This window comes from Leucopleurus acutus, assembly GCF_964270905.1.
Source record: "Leucopleurus acutus genome assembly, chromosome: 11".
NCBI lineage: Eukaryota > Metazoa > Chordata > Mammalia > Artiodactyla > Delphinidae > Leucopleurus > Leucopleurus acutus.
Window position 1 is genome coordinate 88,384,797 of NC_139152.1, and position 13,728 is coordinate 88,398,524.

General features: G+C 37.8%; 1 protein-coding gene across 4 annotated transcripts in view; it reads left to right on the forward strand.

The window, feature by feature from the left end:
* The window catches only part of RIC8B (RIC8 guanine nucleotide exchange factor B), a 118,002-nt gene that overhangs the window by 45,263 nt on the left and 59,011 nt on the right, over positions 1-13,728 (forward strand). For all 4 annotated transcript variants that reach the window (XR_014326619.1, XM_082850842.1, XM_082850844.1 and 1 more), the window contains exon 4: positions 7,422-7,516. Coding sequence is in view for 3 of the 4 variants with exons in the window: in XM_082850842.1 (XP_082706968.1) it covers positions 7,422-7,516 (95 nt within the window). In the remaining variant the exon portion in view is untranslated. The remainder of the gene's footprint in view (positions 1-7,421; positions 7,517-13,728) is intronic.

Below are 13,728 nucleotides of genomic sequence, written 5' to 3' on the forward strand. Positions count from 1 at the left end.
AAAATGCATTTTATCATCTTGCTCTTTTTCCCACAATAAATGTTCTTGAAGAGTAGTGGATTACACAGTGTGTTCCTTGAAGCCATAATGTTCCTAGGAGTAACCTCTGGGGATGAGTGGACAGTGTTTCAAGTTCCCCACCCTTTCTTTAAAAAGAGCGCCTTTGGGGACTTCCCTGGCTGTCCAGTGGTTAAAACTCTGCGCTCCCACTCCAGGGGGGTAGGGGTTCGATCACTGGTAGGAGAACTAAGATGTCACATGCCCCACAGGCTGCACAGCGTGGCCAAAAAAACCCAGCACCTTTGATTGTTGCTGTTGCTATTGTTTTTCTTTAAATTTAGGTCATAACTGGATTTCATTTGGGGTATAAAAAGAGTTCTGCAACCAAAAAAAAATTTTTAACAACCACTTTCTTCTCATAAAGATAATAAATCTTTATGAAAGAATACTCATAAGTATATGTATAAAAATACTTAAGAGTATTCCTTCATAAGGATCTATCAACCTTTAACAAATCCCCTATGTGTAAAGATTTGTATTGTTTGCAGTTGTTTGCTGTTTTACATAGTAATACACGGTGAATTTTCTTGTTGTAAAATCTTTGTAGATAAATTCCTGAAATTCATGGGCCAAAGGGTTTTTCAGAACTTTAGGGTTTTTTGTGTATATCATATGTATTTAAATTTATATGTATTACCAAACTGACCTTCAGAAGAATAGTGCTAGTTTACACCTCTCAAACCCCTGGCATTTCACTTTTTAAAATCTTTACCTACTTTACAACTCAGTTGTCACAGAAAATGCAGATGTTTGGTTTTGGTTTTAACTGTTTCAGTAGGTATTTTTATGACTGTTCATTTACAATTTACAAAAAAACAGAAAATTAGGGTTTTTTTGAGGTTTAGCAAATTAGTGTGATTTGTTCATTTTAGGTTCATCCCTCAATGTTAAATTCCTGCCTGGAAGCCAATGCCATCAAGCATATTAATTCAGAGATTCCTTTCCATTCATTAGGAAATGTAGCTGGCCTTATTTCCATATGTGGTGTCAGTCTGTCTCCCTGCCTTCCTCCGTCTTTCTCTCCCTTTCCTGAAGGTAGTATGTTTAAAAAAGTCAAATTATTCCTTTTATAGGACCCCAAATCAGTTCTAGAAAAGTTAATGGTAATGGTCTTGTCGTCTTCTTGCTTCAGCACTTTGCTAAATCTCCCTGTTCATGGAGGAAAGCATGTTATTCTAGAGATCCCTTACTTAGCACACATTCCCTTCTGCAGTGCTTCCTAGGTATCAATGCAATGTAATGAGAAAATACAAGGACCAACACACATGTTAGAGCCAGACAGCCAAGTGCAAACAGAGAAGTAGTACAAGTATCTGAGTAGTCAAAGGATGCTATCTGAGTGAGATAAGACAGTGAGTATCTATAGGAGTTAATTGGGAATGTCACATTGTAACAGAAGAGATTAGCCCCATAATGATGTTAGAGACTTTGAAGGAAGTGTGAAAAAAGGACTTGACATTATTTAATTAAAAATAAAGCTTCACGCTGTACCATGTTTTTTAACTGAGTCATTTTTTCAACAAACATTTATTATTGAGTGCCCAATATGTGCAAAGTTCTGTATTAGGCACACAAGATGCAATATAAAGCATCTCTGCCCTCAGAGAACTAACAGTCTCATAGGAAAAACAGACATGTAAACAGATGGATATATAACTGTTTGTCACATTATTTACTATTCTTCTCTATATTTTCTATATGTTTGAAAATAAAAAAGAATCAACTCAGAAGTGCACAGATGCTACAAATGCCATATATTCTTGATCTTTGGGGGTATGTCTGACCTCACTGGCATAGTCTTTCTGCTAAGCAACATACCTAGCACAGAGTAGGTGTTCAATGAATATTTGTTTTATGAGAAATAAAATGTGATACAGTTTGCTATCTGTATAGTGGAAGTATATAAGAGAAATAGCCAAAGTGACAGGGAGGAGGGAAAGTTTATGATACCTTTTAAATTTTCAAAACTACTAATTTTTCTAGAAACCTAAAACATTTAATAACGTTGTCTAGAGAGCAGATTCTAGCCTTTTTGGAGATACAGCACACTATTTTATAACATTTATATTTCCTTTTGTAAGTTAATTCAAAAAGCATTTATTACTTTATGCCCGGCACCATGTTAAATGTAAAAGATGTGGAGGTGGAACACTTAATCTTTGCCTGTAAGGAACATACGCAATTTAGTAGGACAAATAACTGCAAAATGGCAAGGGTAAGACATAGGGTGAAATACTACCTGATGTATAGCTATATTTCCAAGTAAGAGTGCATGTGTACGTTTGTGGTTGAGTGTGTATTTGTGTTTCGCTTTGTGTAGAATTGAAATTGAATTTTCATAGGACAAGTTTCCTAAACCTTCTTGAAGTAATGAGAACTACCCTGGGATAACAAAACCAGTTTAGGACTCATTGGTGTGAGGTATTCTCCTTTCAGACTTTTTTCTCAGGCATTGATTAGATTGGTTGAAGTGTTGAATGAAAAAGGTATGAGGATATTGATACCTTTACCAAACAAACGTGAAAATCTTCCACAGGTTGCACAGGAGAAGAAAGCAATAGTACAGTAGTGGACTCTATGAATAAGAAACAAAGCCTGTATAAAAAGATTCCCTCCCCCCCAACAAAGATCCCAAAGAGTTTCATGAGTTTTTATCTCTCTTTTAGTGTTCTCTCATTTTGATTTCTACTGTCACAACAAGCCTGCTTGCTTTCTTTTTCTTCCTCCTCTGTCTTAGGGATTTTTTTGCCTTCTCAACCTTTGGAGATAGTAGGATTACAGAGGAGAGACTGTTGATGCCCTAAAGATATCAAAACTAAGCTCATGGGCTTCCCTGGTGGCGCAGTGGTTGACTCCGCCTGCCGATGCAGGGGACACGGGTTCGTGTCCCGGTCTGGGAAGATCCCACATGCCGCAGAGCGGCTAGGCCCGTGAGCCATGGCCGCTGAGCCTGTGCGTCCAGAGCCTGTGCTCCGCAATGGGAGAGGCCACAACAGTGAGAGGCCCGCGTACCGCAAAAAAAAAAAAAACAACTTAGCTCATGAAGAAGTAAATGACGGTTGTATAAACTGTGTATATTGTTTTAAAAAGAGCAATTATATTTACTCTTTCAAGCATCTGTATAAGATAGGAGGAGCATTAATCTCATTTGACAAATGAGGACACTAAAGAGCAAAGAGTTCAAATTGTTTATGTAAAGTCACCCAGCAGAACAACCAATAGTAGGAAATAGTGTACACTCTGACCTTTGTTAAGTAAGACATTTTAAATGATAGCTCTCATTCAACAAATATTTATTGAGGCAGACTAATAGAATAAAGAATCTAGAAATAAACCTACACATATACAGTCAACTGACTTATGATACAGGAAACACTGAATTGCAGTGGGGAAAAGGTGGGCTTTTTAATCAGTTAAAAATGAATTTAAATCCCTACCTTATTACCATACAGAAAAATTAATTTGAGATGGATAAGAGACTTAAATGTAAAAGGTAAAATGATAAAGCTTTTGGAAAGAAACAGAATATTATCTTCATGACTTTTTTTTTTTTCGGTATGTGGGCCTCTCACTGTTGTGGCCTCTCCTGTTGAGGAGCACAGGTTCCAGACGCGCAGACCCAGCGGCCATGCCTCACAGGCCCAGCCGCTTCACCGCAATGTGGTATCTTCCCGGACTGGGGCACGAACCCGTGTCCCCTGCATTGGCAGGCAGACTCTCAACGACTGCGCCACCAGGGAAGCCCCATGACTTTATTTTAAACAAGTCAAAAATTTCTTAAATAGGCAAAGATTTTTAAAACAGGACAAAATAAAGATCAAACCATAAAGGGAAAATTGACAAATTGGTCTTAAAATTAAAATTAGTTCATCAAGAGAAGAAAGTAAAAAACAGGCCACCACATGGGAGATGATATTTTCAACACATATATGCAATAAAGGACTCTACTAGAATATATTCAAGTCCTACAAATAATGTCAATTAACCCTATAGAAAAATATGCAAAAGGCTTGAACAGGCACTTCATAAAAGAGCTATCCAAATGACCAGTAGACATAAGAAAAGGTGTTCAACTTTATCAGTCATCAGGAAAATGCATAATAAAATCTCTGCACATCCATGAGAATGACAAATTTAAAAGGCTGACAATACCAAGTGTTGGTGCAGCTGTAGAGCAACTGGTGGGAGTGTAAGCTGGTATAAACACTTTGAAACACTGTTTGGCAGTACCTTCTAAAGTCTGTCATATGTATATGCCCTACGACCCAGCATACCAAATGACATATAAGAAAGTATGTTCATAGCAGCACTCTTCAGTATAGTCCAAGTGTCCATCAAGAGTAGAATGGATAAGTGAATTGTAATATACTCACTGTATTCAGCAGTGCTTGCTTTTTTTTTTTTTAACATCTTTATTGGAGTATAATTGCTTTACAATAGTGTGTTAGTTTCTGCTTTATAACAAAGTGAATCAGCTATACATATACATACATCCCCATATCTCCTCCCTTTTGTGTCTCCCTCCCACCCTCCCTATCCCATCCCTCTAGGTGGACACAAAGCACCGAGCTGATCTCCCTGTGCTATGTGGCCAGCAGTGCTTTCCTAACCTAAGTGTGAGGGACCAGATTTCTTTCCTTAGCTGTCAGAATGGAACTCTTGTATAATACAATATTACACACAATGTCAGACTGCTTGAAAAGTTTCTAAATGTTCAGGTGTACCTTCTGTACTCATGACTTTGCAGATCAGTGGCAAACAGGGTGTGGACCAGTAGTGGTCCACAAACTGCACTTTGAATAGCACCACTCTCGAGCAGTGAAAATGAACAAACTGCACCTGTACACAGCAACATGGATGAATCTCACAACCAGATACAGAAGGGTCTATATTTTATGATTCCATTCACTTAAAATTTGTGACAACAAAAATCACTAACCCATGATGTTAAATGTTAGAATTACAATTGAAGAGCAGATCTGTCATTTGAAGGGGTCATGAGGGCAATTCTGGGGTTCTCAATCTTGGTGTTGCTTTGTTTTCATGCTGGTTGTATGGGCGTGCTCATTTTGTGAAAATTTATCTAGCTGTACACTTATGATTTGAGCACTTTTTTGTTTGTTTTACTTTTCATTTACATTAAAAATTATTGAACACTTTGTTAAACACATGCCCTCTAAAACTTGTGAAGGTACTAGATGAATGGAGAAAACAATGCATATGTAAGTATGTAAACAAATGTGGAATTACAGATTATGATTTCCTGAAAGAAATCATAGCAAGATACAATGATAGAGATAATGAAAAAAGGAATCTACCTAAATAAGGTGGTCAAAGAAGGGGCTTCTCTGAGACCTGGAGGATGAAAAGGAGTCATTGATACTAAAAGTAGAGGCACACAATCCCGGGACTTCAGTAGTTGTTTTGAGTAAAGAAATAGAATTTAGTGGACAGTAAAAGAGGACAGGCAGACCTACAGGGTACAACTGGGGAATTGGTGTCATGAAAATTGGGACAGGAGGAAAGGGGATGGAAGGAAGTAGGATTTTCACTTACAGTTGCAAATAGTGGAAGGACCAAAATGGAGTTTTGCAAGGGGCTTGTCAACATCAGCATGAGAGGAAAATGATTGTGATATTTAAAATAAAGGAAAATCTAGTTTAAAAGGAAGTGCATTCCTAGTTAATTATCAAAACCAAGGAAAATACGAACTTTTTAAGAGTTAAGTAATGGGTGAGTTTCACATGCATTTCAGTGTGGTTCATATAATGTGGGATATGTAAAAGTATATTTGCATATTAGAGAATTTTGATTCAGGCATTTGAAGATAGATGGCAAGTGGAACAGTGTTCGTTCCAAACCCTTAGTGTCTCTAGCATTCCACCGGTTCCCCTCCCCAACACGCAATAATTTCGTTATCACTCATTTCAGCTCTATCAGTCTTACCTTTTGTTTCCTTCCTGCCTCATCCTTCCCCTCACCCTCAAATATTTCACTGAAAGTACTAAGCATTTTCATGTGTATCATCTTCTTTAATCCTTTTACAACCTTAACAATCTCATGTTTGTGGAGATGCATATGGGGAAACTTTGGCTTAGAGAAGCCATATGACTTGCCTAAGGTCACAACCTAGACTCTTGACTCTAAGTAAAGTGCTTTTTCTGTTATGCCACTGAGACCTTCATCTCTTCCAAATCTACACATGATGGTGTTATTTTAAAATATTGTTATCCACATTATGAGTAATGAAACTGTGCTATTGTTTGTTAGATTTTATAAAAGACATCTTCCTAGAAGGGCTGAGTTATATATATAAATATAGGCTATATATGTATAATATGTGAATATATTTCACTTTATACAGACTTGAAATCAATTATGTATATACAGAGCTTTAAAAATTTTAATAGCTTTTGAAGTAATTGGAACCTTCCTGAAATATAACATATCTAGGATCTGATTACAATAGATAATTATCACTAATTTCATGTCTTCTTAATTACTAAAAATTTGGAAGAAGAAAGGTACAACCTTGATTCAGATGATTAAAAAAATTGTAGTGGCCCAAGATCTCATGATAAATTAGGAGGTAAACCAAGTGATTATTCAGAGCTCAGCTTATTTCCTATTATTTGCCTTCCCTCTGACTCTATGTGTGTCTAATACCATTACCAATGAGTAAACATTGGGAAAATAGGAGATTAAGCTCAAGAGTGCTTATTTTTCATCACTTGCTGGTCGCTTTGGAGAAACTAGGAATAAGATTTGGAGGAACTAGGAGATTAAGAAGATTCATTAAAATGAAGTTGATAGATTATAATGCATTGTTTTTGAAAGTTAAGAGATAAGACATTTTTATTAAGGATGTACAACCCGCTTCTAAAATACTGATAGTATTATATCTGTTTGAATTTTTATAATGACTCGTAAACTGGAACAGTATACTATCCAACAAAAGAATCTAGACTTTCTGGAAATGGAAAAGATCCCTCGTTGAATTAAATCTTATGGACAGGTAGAACAGAGTAGGTAATAATATATGGATGCTGATCATATTTCTCTTTGCCTGACATGTCATAAGGGGAAGGATAGATCAATAACTTATGGTTTCAGCCATTTCTGGCAGTGGCTGTAGCTGTTCATATGAGATGATGACAATTCACTTAGTTAATACTTTGTTAATACTTGGGAATTCTTCCTAGAATATCCTGACTTCTATTATGTATGGCATAAGAATAACTGTTTTGGGTGTTAGATGGGCCATAGGATGACTCCCAGGGTTGTAGTAATGTACCGGACTTCTTCATTAAGGCATTCATTCAATCCCCAATTTTTCCTCACCTCTCTTTTATTTGCCATAGGGTGATTCTCATCAGTTTCGTGTCATGGCAGCTGTTCTTCGCCATTGTTTACTAATCGTAGGTCCAACTGAAGACAAAACAGAAGAGCTACACAGGTAGGTAACCTCTACTGATATTTCAGTGAAAGACATAATAAGTTTTTATTGTTTTTATGCATCTAATTTTAACTGTTATAAACACAAGAAAGTGAAAATATTACAGTAAACTGGGTAGCTGGTAGGTCAGAAATCATTACTATGCCCTGATGAGAAATTTTCATCCTTTGACTTTGTTATATTAAGCCCCAACAAGAGAAGAGAATTTGGCATTTGTTGCATTCAACAATAAAACCCAGAATGATAATAATAGCACACAGTTATTGAATACTGTGTGTGGCATTATGCTAAGTGCTTTATAAAGATTAACTTCTTTTAATCATCACACCAACCTTATGAGGTAGGTACTATTTTTCCCTTTCAATACATGATGAAACTGAGTCATAGAAAAATCAAGCAGTTTCTCCAAGATTGTTCAACCCTAATAAGTGAAAGAGCTTCGGGTTGAACCCTGATTTTAATCACTACACTTAAACTAATAATCTCACTATTTTCATTGTAAGAGTATTTACCAAAAAGTATATCTTAAGCAACATGAATTAAATTTTTAAAACTTATTATAAGATTTGGGCCACAGTCTCAAGTATTAATATATAAAAAATAGTTCAATTTTTGTGACTTGCCTATTAGAGCTATTATGGAATGCTGTTAAAAGTTATCATTCTCGGGGCTTCCCTGGTGGCACAGTGGTTAAGAATCCACCTGCCAATGCAGGGCACATGGGTTCGAGCCCAGGTCTGGGAAGATCCCACATGCCACAGAGCAACTAAGCCCATGCACCACAACTACTGAGCCTGCACTCTAGAGCCCACGAGCCACAACTACTGAGCCTGGGCTCTAGAGCCCACGTGTCACAACTACTGAGCCTGTGCTCTAGAGCCGAGAGCCACAACTACTGAAGCCCCTGCACACAGAGCCCGTGCTCCACAACAAGAGAAGCCACTGCAACGAGAAGACGGTGCACAGCAACGAAGAGTAGCACACGCTCGCAGCAACTAGAGAAAGCCCACGCGTAGCAATGAAGACCCGATGCAGCCAAAAATAAACAAATAAATAAATAAATTCTTTTTTTTAAATTGTCATTCTCTGAGAACAGCTGAAGCAGTATTAATGCATCTTTCTAGTTCTCTTACTATTTTGTATCAGGTTTCTAGTAACAAGTCCTCTGACTTTAACATGAGATTGATTGCTCGTGGCACTTTATTCTATAAGAACACAAATGGCATTTTAAACAATTCAAATAAATTTCAAATCTGCAAACAAATAACTTTGGCATTAAGTCTGCTTTACAAATAATTTAAAACTGAGTTCTTAGTAGAAATTACCTTTTGAGCATTTATAGTATTCTGTTTTCCACAAGATGGCTTAAATAAAACTATAGAAATACAACCAGAGTGTAAAGTGAAACATACCCTTGTTCTTTTTTCAGTCATACCCATATTATTTTAGTTATGATTGGCAGTTTATTATTTGATATTGTAGTGAGTTTGTTGGTAGGTTATCTTTATGTACTCTGCCCTGCAAGTCTTCAAAAGATTGTTTTCTTCAAAATTAAAAAGTATACTTCTTTCTGCAGCTACAGATCAAAATTTCCTTTAATTTTCTTGAAGCTGTGTCTTTAAAAATAATCAGATTAACTGCAATAAATCATATCCTCTAAAAAGATTTTATTAAGCATTTTTGTCTGACTAATTTTTTATAATCAAGAGACACTAGAAATCTAGCTATTCAAACTTAAAACTACAAGAAAATGGGTTTATAAGCCCAGGTATAAATGTATGTATGTATGTATTTATTTATTTATTTTGGAAATTACATATCACAAGTTAAATGGCATTCATACAAGGATGTGAGAAGAAAGTGTTTTGATGGGAATTGTTACAGTAGTCACAAAAACATTGTTAAGGCTTTCTCTGAAGAGTGAATTTAATATTTTAAAACAGTACCCAGTATTCGTAAAAGGAGAGCAAAACTGTAAAGAGGTTTTAACACTCAGATTTCTTTAAAGTATAGATTTCTTTATTTTACTTTCTGATGATATTTGCTTTAAATATTTATTTTTCTTAAATAAATTTAAAAGATATTTTTCTTTAAATTTACTTCTATAAGTTGCTCTGATAAAATATCTGTTAGCTACATTGTAAATAAGAAGGAATACCCCTAGAGCCATAGACAAGATTTATATGTATTGCTAAAAGGCTTTCCTGGGAGATTGAGGTTGCTGCTGACATGACAGTTTATCTGGACTGGCCCTGCATGTCCCTTAAATCAGAATTAAAGTGATTAGTATCATTTGAGCAGTAATGACTCTAAGCTAATCCATTTAAATGCAGAAAAAATACTATACCAACCTCAAAGGGCTATTTTAAGAACCTTACTAGAATTGTAATATCTACTAAATTCTGCCCATTTGTAGTGACTCTGAAAAGAGTTTGTGTGTGTGTGTGTGTGTGTGTGTGTGTGTTTAAGGCATCATTTTAAAAATAATCAGAATGTTTCAAGGTAACATCTCATTCTATTTTTTTTTTTTTTTTTTTTTTTTTTTTTTTTTTTGCGGTACGCGGGCCTCTCACTGTTGTGGCCTCTCCCGTTGCGGAGCACAGGCTCCAGACGCGCAGGCTCAGCGGCCATGGCTCATGGGCATAGCCGTTTCACAGCCTGTGGGATCTTCCCGGACCGGGGCACGAACCCGTGTCCCCTGCATTGGCAGGCGGACTCAACCACTGCGCCACCAGGGAAGCCCCATTCCATTTTTTAAAGTTAATATCTAAGTTTGTTTTTTGCTTTTTTTTTTTAAGGAAAAATGTAATGAAAGAGGTAAACCTAGATAGTGTGGTGTATGGTTATGCATTGTCATCAAACTCAGAGGGTTGTAATAATGATTAAATGAGAAATTAGTAAAGCCATCTGTCCCTGGCACTGAGTAAAGCTCTCAGTAAATGGGGGAGGAGCTGCTACTGCCACTGCCACAACACTGCAGCCACTGCTACTTCTGTTACTATTATTATAATGAGCATATTAGCTTTTAGATCCAATGTTTAGTTCTAAAGCTCCTTTTTAAGGTTTATTGAATTTTTTTAACATCTTTATTACAGTATAATTGCTTTACAGTGGTATGTTAGTTTCTGCTTTATAACAAAGTGAATCAGCTATATATATACATATATCCCCATATCTCTCCCCTCTTGTGTCTCCCTCCCACCCTCCCTATCCCACCCCTCTAGGTGGTCACAAAGCACCGAGCTGATCTCCCTGTGCTATGCACCTGCTTCCCATTTGCTATCTATTTTACATTTGGTAGTATATATGAGTCCATGCCACTCTCTAACTTCGTCCCAGCTTACCCTTCCCCCTCCCCATGTCCTCAAGTCTGTTCTCTACATCTGCATATTTATTCCTGTCTTGCCCCTAGGTTCTTCAGAACCATTTTTATGTTGTTTTAGATTCCATATATATGTGTTAGCACACAGTACTTGTTTTTCACTTTTTGACTTACTTCACTCTGTATGACAGACTCTAGGTCCATCCACCTCCCTACAAATAACTCAATTTCATTTCTTTTTATGGCTGAGTAATATTCCATTGTATATGTGTGCCACATCTTCTTTATCCATTCATCTGTTGATGGACACTTAGGTTGCTTCTATGTCCTGGCTATTGTAAATAGAGCTGCAGTGAACATTGTGGAAGTTTATTGAATTTTCATGTTTTGTTTAGGAAGCTATTTCTTTGTATATATTGCGATTGTGTAGTGAAGTCTGTTTTCTGTTAATCTAAGATTTTCTCAAGCCAGATGCTTGGTAGGCATGTCAGGAGCCTGTTAAGGTACTCTAGGAGATGAGTGGGTCAAAAAATGGCTTAGCAGCAGTTTTTCTGATATGTTGTCTGTGTAAGACAGTGCCTTTTTCTTTTTTCCCTAGAGAAATCAGGAGAACATGGACATAGAGATAAAATGAGTTAGTTCACAAAGACAGCTGACCTTGATGTCGACTTCCTTTCCACTAATCAGCATCTTATATAGTTTCTACAATCTATTTGTTCTATTTCATTTCCTTTTGTCTATACTTATGGTAATAAGTAAATTGTTGGTATGATCCACCCTTTTGGCTCCATTAAAGGACATCCTAATTCTGTCCAATTCTAATATCTGCCTGAGAGTATTTTGAGCCCTCTTGTCCATAATCAGTAAGCTTATGCATAAGCACTTAGCCAAAAAAAAGTTGCATGTGGATGTGGTTGTGATTTTGTTTTATTTGGAGAGAAGGGGAAAGATGGGGATGGCCTATACACTAGAGAAGAAAGGAGAGGGGAGGACCAGATCTGATTTAATTTCTTGCAGCTTTTCAGCATAATTTCTTTCATGCAACACATTGGCATCTACAAAGCTTTTTTTTGTTTTATTTTGTTTTTACCCAAAAGAGCCAGTGTTATTTTAAAAATACTTACCTCCCTGAAGATTGGTTCAAGATGGTGGAGTAGAAGGACGTGCGCTCACTCCCTCTTGTGAGAGCACGGGAATCACAACTAACTGCTGAACAGTCATTGATAGGAAGACACTGGAACTCACCAAGAAAGATACCACACATCCAAAGACAAAGGAGAAGCCACAATGAGACGGTAGGAGCAGCGCAATCACAATAAAATCAAATCCCATAACGGCTGGGTGGGTGACTCACAGACTGGAGAACACTTATACCACAGAAGTCCACTCACCGGAGTGAAGGTTCTGAGCCCCACGTCAGGCTTCCCAGCCTGGGGGTCCGGCAACGGGAGGAGGAATTCCTAGAGAATCAGATTTTGAAGGCTAGCGGGATTTGATTGCAGGACTTCAACAGGACAGGGGAAACAGAGACTCCATTCTTGGAGGGCACACACAACGTAGTGTGCGCATTAGGACCTGGAGAAGGAGCAGTAACCCCATAGAAGACTGAACCAGACCTACCTGCTAGTGTTAGAGGGTCTCCTGCAGAGGTGGGGGGTGGCTGTGGCTCACCAGGAGGACAAGGACACTGGCAGCAGAAGTTCTGGGAAGTACTCCTTGGTGTGAGCCCTCCCACAGTCCACCATTACCCCACCAAAGAGCCGGGTAGGCTCCAGTGTTGGGTCGCATCAGGCCAAACAACCAACAGGGAAGGAACCTAGCCCCACCCATCAGCAGACAAGCAGATTAAAGTTTTACTGAGCTCTGCCCACCAGAGCAACACCCAGCTCTACCATCACCAGTCCCTCCCGTCAGGAAACCTGCGCAAGCCTCTTAGATAGCCTCATCCATCAGAGGGCAGAAGCAGGCAGAACTACACTCCTACAGCCTGTGGAACAAAAACCACATTCACAGAAAGACAAGATGAAAAGGCAGAGGGCTATGTACCAGATGAAGAAACAAGATAAAACCCCAGAAAAACAACTAAATGAAGTGGAGATAGGCAAACTTCCAGAAAAAGAATTCAGAATAATGATAGTGAAGATGATCCAGGACCTTGGAAAAAGAATGGAGGCCAAGACGGAGAAGATGCAAGAAATGTTTAACAAAGACCTAGAAGAATTAAAGAACAAACAAACAGAGATGAACAATACAATAACTGAAATGAAAATACACTAGAAGGAATCAATAGTAGAATAGCTGAGGCAGAAGAACAGATAAAAGACCTGGAAGACAGAACGGTGGAATTAACTATTGTGGAACAGAATGAAGAAAAAAGAATGAAAAGAAATGAAGACAGCCTAAGGGACCTCTGGGACACCATTAAATGCACCAACATTCACATTAAAGGGGTCCCAGAAGGAGAAGAGAGAGAGGACCTGAGAAAATATTTGAAGAGAGAGATTATAGTCGAAAACTTCCCTAACATGAGCAAGGAAATAGCCACCCAAGTCCAGGAAGTGCAGAGAGTCCCAGGCAGGATAAACCCAATGAGAAACACGCCAAAACACACAGTAATCAAATTGACAAACATTAAAGACAAAGAAGAATTGTTGAAAGCAACAAGGGAAAAATGACAACATACAAGGGAACTCCTATAAGGTTAACAGCTGATTTCTCAGCAGAAACTCTACAAGCCAGAAGGGAGTGGCATGACATATTTAAAGTGATGAAAGGGAAGAAATTACACCCAAGATTACTCTACCCAGCAAGGATCTCTGTCAGATTCGATGGAGAAATCAAAAGCTTTACAGACAAGCAAAAGCTAAGAGAATTCAGCACCACCAAACCA